Source organism: Rhagoletis zephyria, unplaced genomic scaffold (genome assembly GCF_001687245.7).
Source record: "Rhagoletis zephyria isolate East Lansing unplaced genomic scaffold, Rhagoletis_zephyria_1.1 Rzeph_scaffold_03926, whole genome shotgun sequence".
Classification (NCBI taxonomy): domain Eukaryota; kingdom Metazoa; phylum Arthropoda; class Insecta; order Diptera; family Tephritidae; genus Rhagoletis; species Rhagoletis zephyria.
Genome location: NW_016161009.1, coordinates 20,038 through 27,283, shown reverse-complemented (window position 1 = coordinate 27,283; position 7,246 = coordinate 20,038). Strand labels below are relative to the sequence as shown.

The 7,246-nt window shown below is 36.5% G+C and overlaps 1 protein-coding gene across 1 annotated transcript; it reads right to left on the bottom strand.

Moving 5' to 3' along the window:
- Window positions 1–256: 256 nt before the first annotated feature.
- Window positions 257–2,215, bottom strand: LOC108369949 (zinc finger BED domain-containing protein 1-like). The gene is made up of 3 exons (XM_017625175.1): window positions 2,129–2,215; window positions 1,286–2,056; window positions 257–1,135 (listed from the first exon to the last, which is right to left on the bottom strand). Exons 2-3 carry the CDS (start codon window positions 2,051–2,053, stop codon window positions 257–259), a joined length of 1,647 nt encoding a protein of 548 aa, XP_017480664.1. The 5' UTR covers window positions 2,054–2,056; window positions 2,129–2,215.
- Between the last annotated feature and the right edge of the window lie 5,031 nt (window positions 2,216–7,246).

Genomic DNA, 7,246 nt, shown 5'->3' with positions numbered 1-7,246 from the left:
TGGCGCTTGGCTTTTATAACGACTAGTTAAAACATATTCATATATCTTAAGTAATTTGTAACTCAAAAGCAATGAATTGCCATCATTTGTAAAAAAAATTTAAATATAGTTAAATATACGATTCAAAAGTATACTTTTTTCTTAAAAATCATTATGTCCTAGCTTATAATTTAAAAAAATAAGTTGCGATATTTTTTCGCAGTCTAGTCTTTCTCTTTTTTCGCTTACAATTTGTCCTGCATGTGAAAAAATGCGTTCACATGGTACTGAAGTGGCTGAAATGCATAACCGCGATTTCATTATGCGATATAGCCTTGGATAAATAAATATGCTTCCTTTGGCTCCACCAGAACAAAGGGTCGTTATTCTTTCCCTGCGCGTTTTTCCTTGGCAAAATAGGCTCAGCCAAATATTTGTCAAGTTCTACTATAGCAGAAGCTAATTGGTCTTGTGGACGCGTATACATGTGAACCTCAGCATCGAAATCCTTCCACAGTAAACCTTCCCGGTGACTTTCCGACGAGCTATTCTGAGCACGGTCTTCAATGCCTGCACTTAAATCTCCTTCATTTTCTTTGTTTTGGATAGTGGTATTTCCTACTTTAGAATATAGTCTTTTCACAACTGTATTATAACTAAGCTCGCTTATAAATCCAAATTTTTTAAAACGCGGGTCAAGGATCGTCGCTTGAGCTATGAGCTCATTTTGTTCCAAGTCTCTGAATCGAAAACTTAATTCATTTAGTAGTTTTTTCACTAATTTTTGTGCAAATGGTGTAAGTTCGTTGGTGTTTAAAGTCCTTAAGTGTTTATCTAATTGTTTAACATATAAAATTACTGTCGAAGCGCTAACATACTTTTCTCCGCTAATTGTAGTAGTCACAATTTCGAACATCTCCATAACATCCATGGTTTGTTGCGCAACTAACCATTCTTCATTACTTAATAAATCTATACTACACAGTCCTTCATCTCTCACCAATGCAGACGACTTAACAACAGCTACAGTAGAGATCACGGCATCTTTGATTAGCAAAATACGCTTCAGCATCTCGTAGGTTGAATTCCAACGGGTTGGAACGTCGTTGATTAATTTGCAAACGGGCAGTTCCATTCCTTTTGCCGTGGCATTAAGCTGTGAATGCGCATACGAAATTTTTTTAAAAAGCCTCACTATTGCCTTTACTTTGTCCAAAGCCGGTTGAATTTCTTTCAAACCTGACTGTGCTACCAAATTTAAGCTATGCGCAAAACAGCCCCAATGCCTCCACCCACCTCCTCGCACCGACGCCTTCATATTTGCCGCGTTATCTGTAGCAATTACTGTGATTTTATGGCCTAAATCCCATTCTTGCAAAATCTCCGTCAGTTTCTTTGTTATGTTGTCACTAGTATGCCGCTCTGTATACGAAACGCAGCTTAACAAATCGGAAGCCAGAAAAGAGCACTTGTTATCTTCAACTATATAGTGTGCAGTAACGCTAATAAAGCTATCTTGCGCACGAGATGTCCACCCATCTACCGTCAAACACACTGCATATGCTCTACCCAAACGCTGTTTTACTATTTCGACGGTTTCACTGTAAGTTGCTGGAACTAATGTTGAGGATATTGTTTTCCGCGTTGGAAGTTTGTACGATGGATTCAGCATGAATACCAATTTTTTGAACTCTGCATCCTCCACAACCGAAAATGGGTGGTATTCCCTCACAATCATCGTGACCAATTGGTGATCGATTTCATGCTTCTTTTTAGCGGAAATTGGTTTGCTAAAATACTGCGCTATGGATGGACGTGGTTGAACACACGAAGCTGGCATGGCCGCCTCTGCAGTTTCTTCTGTACTAACGCAATTGTTGTTGTTGTCGCTAACTATTGCTGCGGGATCTTGCCTCCTTATGGTTTGCGTTGGATGTTTGGTGCTTAAATGTCGCAATAGACTGAAGGTCGACTTATTCCCCACGGAGAGCACCTGGGCGCACAAGAGGCACTTAACTTTAACCTCTTTCTCGGCTGAAAAGTGAAGCCATACATCGCTTTTCTTTTTTGACATTTTCTAAGTAAAAATGAATTATGGTACATAATAATTATGATCAATCGCATATTTTAATTTAATAAACACACTTACTCGTATACCAAATTTTGCCCAATTCAACAGCAAACTTTTTATAAATGCTTGGAATTACCTCCGCCAAACGCAAACAAAACAAGTAAACAGCAAATTTGAGCAATAAGTGATGGAGTTTCTTGATCGACTTTCGATAAGCCGCAATAACACAATTGTGCCAACAGAGTGTGTTAACACTTCATAGTGTGCCTGTGCCACTGTGTCAACACACAATAAATCGTGCCATTACCCACCTCTATTATGTGAAAATGCAATATTTTCGCATTTAGCAAAATTAAAGCACGTTCTTCGCTGTAAAGTGAACTGTTTTGGCAGTTTCAACTCGTTCTTCTTTTCGCTCTATTCTTTGTTTACTTGTGGTACACAAATGTCAACGGCCAGGACGGCGCAATCTTGTATTCTATCATTCTTGGTTCCAATGCATGATGCAATAATGCAAGGTGTTATCAGTTGGCAACTTCTCGCTCTAATTCCGCCATATTGACTGCCTTACGTGAAACAGTGTTCCTTCTTTAACTATTCTTTGCCCATTAATATAGTGGAATGTTTTTAATGTTTCTTCAGTATACACACTTTGTTTTCTTAAAAAGGTATTTTATCTTATTTTATTTCATTTCATAACGAATATACTATAAAAAAGCAAATTTTGTTTAGGAGAAAATGTGAAATTTTATATTTTTCCCCCATATGGGGATTCATTTCTTCCCGTTTTTCTTCTCATTCTACTGAGCTAAGGCAGTGTCAAATCGAGCTGTCACAACTGATACCACCTTGTATTATTGCATCATGGTTCCAATGTATATTTTATTGCAAACTTCGTTCTCGTTTCCCTTGCATGCAATTTCGTACACTACGTTGTTTTGTTGGTGTGGCTCTACTATTGTTTTTGTTTTGGTAAATATTGATGCTAATGTGCAGTTTGATTTATAAGCTAGCGTTGTGCTTTCGTTGTCTGTATACTACTTGTGGTTAAATGTTTCGCGTAATTTAGGCACATATGTGACGCTATAGTATCGTTTCGTCGTCTCTGTTGTTTTTATACCCGAGTGCACTTGTGCACAAGGGTATTATAACTTTGTTCACATAACGGTTGTTTGTAACAGGCAAAACGAATCGAGATAGATATAGACAAATGTATACATAAATGATCAGGATGAAAAGAGAAATCGATTAAGCGGTGACTCTCTGTCCGTCCGTCTGTGCACACGATAACTCGAGTAAAAATTAAGATATCTTTACGAAACTTGGTACGTGTATTTCTTTCGGGCGTAGGACGGATGGTATTGGCAAAATCGGACAATAAACACGCCTACCTCCCATATAACGGTAATTTTCAGAAATACGAAAACTGCGATATTTTAGTAACTACTGAAGATTATTCACTCAAAATTGATATTTACAATAATTTTTAGACGAAAAATAAGAATATTATAAATTTTTGAAAAATGGGAGTAGCCACGCCCATTTATGGTTACATGTGTTTATCTTGGCAATCGCTGCACCGATTTCCTTCAAACTTGGCACAGTTGTTGGTCTTTATAGAGCATACCAAATGGCCGAAAATTTTTAACATCGGACAATAACCACGCCCACATTCCATATAAGGGTAGTACGAAATCTTCAATAAATCAGTAAATATTAGAACTAATTTATTCAAAATTGACGCTTGCAACAATTCTTTACCAAGAAATACGTTTATGATAAAATTTTGTAAAATGGGCGTGGCACCACCCACTTATGATCACATATATGTATCTCGGTAACCGTTCTACCAATTTGTACCAAACTCGGTATGGTTATTGTGCTTGCCACATAAAAGAAAAACGTTGAAAATTATTGAAATCGGACTAAAATTGAGGCCGCTTTTCATATAACGGTCAATTTCAGAAATGCTTGAAACTTCAATATTTCGAAATTTAAGGACGCTAATTTACTCAAAATTGATACACCCCGGCTTACCATGTAGCGGTAGCTTTCGGAAAGGTGAAAAACATATATTTATTACTTTCGCCGGGTATTTAATGTTCGGCTCCGCCCGAGCTTAGACTTTCTTACTTGTTGTGGTTGATTTACTTTTGTGCTTGTTGTTGATTTCATTGGTTTTCTGTTCGATTAGGCATTTTATTATGTGCGCCGGGGAATTATTGCTCTTGAGTATATGGTTTATTTTCTTAATATTTTGTTCTTGAAATTGTTGATGGCTTATTGTCAAGATTTTATGGGTCAGGTTTATGGCTGTCTTGATTTTATATTTAGATGGTTGCGTGGATAGGTAATTGATCAATAGTCCCGAGGATGTAGGTTTTGAGTACCAGTCGAGTATTATGTAATTCGCCATTTTTCTTGTAGACTATTACGTCTAAAAACGGTATGCGAAGGTTGGTTTCGTTTTCTACATTGAACTGCAGCTTATGGTGGTACTTGTTGAGTGTATTTAATATAATATCCACATCGTTTCGCCTCACTATTGCAAAAGTATCATCTACGTATTTAACTAAAAATTTAATGTCAATGTCGAAGTTTTCCTTAAGTTCTAAAATGGTTTTGTCCAGAAGGTCATCCATTTTTATGTCAGCAATGGTTGGTGAGAGGGGGTTTCCCATTGGCCAAACGTTTGTACGTACAAGTTTTTGTCACACAAAAAATAGTTATTGATTTTTAGACAGAATTTCAGGAGGTTAAGGAACTTGTTTTTACATATGCTAGTATTTTGCTGAATTTTGTTCCACTTAGCAGTGATTATTTTGATGGCTAGAGGTATCGGAATGTTGGTAAACAGTTAGACCACGTCAAATGACACCAGCATATCTTCGTCATTTATTTGTCAATTAGCCTAGAATCCAAAAAGTTGAATTAACCGGAATTTACCATCAACTCATAATTAAATTCTTTTTAATTTTCATAAATATGACTTACAACATTTCTTATTTAATGCAAAGTAGCTATACCACAAAACTGTGTAAGCCCGTTCTTTTATACAGTTTAAAAGACTGTGACTTTTTGTTTTTAAATTTTTTAAGCTCTTAAGTGAACCATAATTGTGTTGGTTCTTCGTGAACAATATTACGTTTTGGTACATACTTTCGAAACAAATTAAAAACAGTATCATTAAAGTGTTCAACGCTACACTCGTCTCGTAATCTCTATATGTTAGCCAAGATAACTTTGAAAGTTCTTTGTTAATTTTTCTGAAATTAGCTTTCGCAAAAACATATCTAGTAGATTTCGTAGCTTAGCTCAAAAGCGGGATGGTATGCATCCTCTGGCAAAACTAAGGAATCACACCGATTAATAGAGGACTTCGGAACATCATCAACGTAAACGAGATCCAAGACCTTTCCAAACTTATTTGGACATATATTTATTTGTTCGAGGCAAAGTTCAGCCATTTCCTCCGGAAATACATTGTAACTATCTCTAGATGAAACTGGTACAACATCGGTGTCAATGCTTGGGCCACTAAATTAACATACCAACGACAGATAAATTAATATTTCATATCAATAATTGCATTAAAAACGATATTTCTTGCCTGCACTTGATTAAAAAGGAAAAATATTTCACGTAATTTTATTTATTTGCAACAGTTGACGAGCGGCGCACGCGAAAAGATGAGAGTTGGCCATCTTTTTGCTTTGTGTTGGCGTGAGCGTTGCCGAATTTTGGCTATGTGGACGGCTGCATTTGAATTCATGTATTCATAGTCAGCTGTTGAAGCGACGCTAACGCCAACGCAACGCCAAAGTTTTATGTGGACGGGCCTTAAATCGCCAAAAAAAATCATAGAATTGGATGCCGTAAGCATTGCATTTACGGTCTCAAGTAAAGAAACTAGCTGCATATATACTGCTACGGCAGAATTAGGAGGGATGTAACAAAGAGTTAAATAAATATGACTTCCCGGCCTGTACACGTATACATTTAAATTCGGTATATTCAATGACAGGAACACTAACATCCTCGGATGGTATCGATGAATGCACCGCAAAAGGAACACCACCGCCGATTCTACCCTCGTGGTCGCTCCTGTATATTTGATATTCAATTGGAAGAATTTTGGAATTAAAAATATGAGGTTTGAGCCAGATTTCGGTCAAGGAAATAATATTATAATTGCAGTCAAAACCTTTTAAATATAAGTCAGTTTATTTGGTATTCAAACCTCTAACGTTTTGATAGTAAATACTTAAATTAGACTTGCGAATTAAGCGCTGGCTATACTTACATTGTAAGTGCAGGGCATAGAGAAGCAGCGCATGTTAAGCAGTGGTGTAATTATACTCGGCATAGAGCGCATAATTTCCCAGAATCAGCTGTTCAGTGTAATCAGTTAGTCTGTTCCAGTACTCCAGCATTTAGTTAGGAAAACATAACTGAAGAATGCTTATTCATAGCTTAAGTTGACACTAAAGTTAGTTGCTGCTTTTTGTCATAATTTTCAATGAAATGGCGGCAACTAACTTTATAATTGACTTTGTTTCGAATATAAATATGCCCCAATGTATGTACAAGACCGACTTCTCGGTAATTCCTGTAAATGTGATGTGTACTGGAACAGACTAATCAGAGCAATGAGAGTGGCATATCTCTTTGAAAATGTCACATAGCGAAAAATCAAAATTCTACACACTTAGCTGCCATGCCCTGTCATGCGCTGCGTAGGATAATCGCTTGTATGCAAAGCTCGTTAAACAGATTCGATATGTGGCATTACTCATGTTATACGCTGCAGCACAATGCAAGTATAACCAGTGCTTTAGTTTTTTGAATGAGAACTAAGATAAGAAATTTTAGCTACGTTGTTATTACTTTTATAAGTTTTATACTCAAACTCGCGAACAAACGCCCCGGTCGGCCAAAATGAATTATTTAGAAGTGAATCAAAATCTTCGGCAGCTACATCAATTTTAAAAGATGAAATATCGCGATCATATTTAAAATTAAATTTACGAATAAATACTTCATTAGTTTTACGCCCCTATTCTGCAACACTTTGGTATTCGGATTTTGCTACGAATCGTAGAAATGGTATGCTGCAATCCGAATCGTATCTTCGAACTTATTTAAACAGATAAATTTGCCTTTCACATATACGTATATTTTTATCCACTGCATTAT

Excerpts from the sequence above, each read along its gene's own strand:
- LOC108369949 (XM_017625175.1), bottom strand. The coding sequence starts at position 2,053 with ATGTCAAAAAAGAAAAGCGATGTATGGCTTCACTTTTCAGCCGAGAAA. Across the intron at positions 1,136-1,285 it reads CGGCAAATATGAAGGCGTCG|CTTAATGCCACGGCAAAAGG; the intron begins GTGCGAGGAGGT and ends GCGCATTCACAG.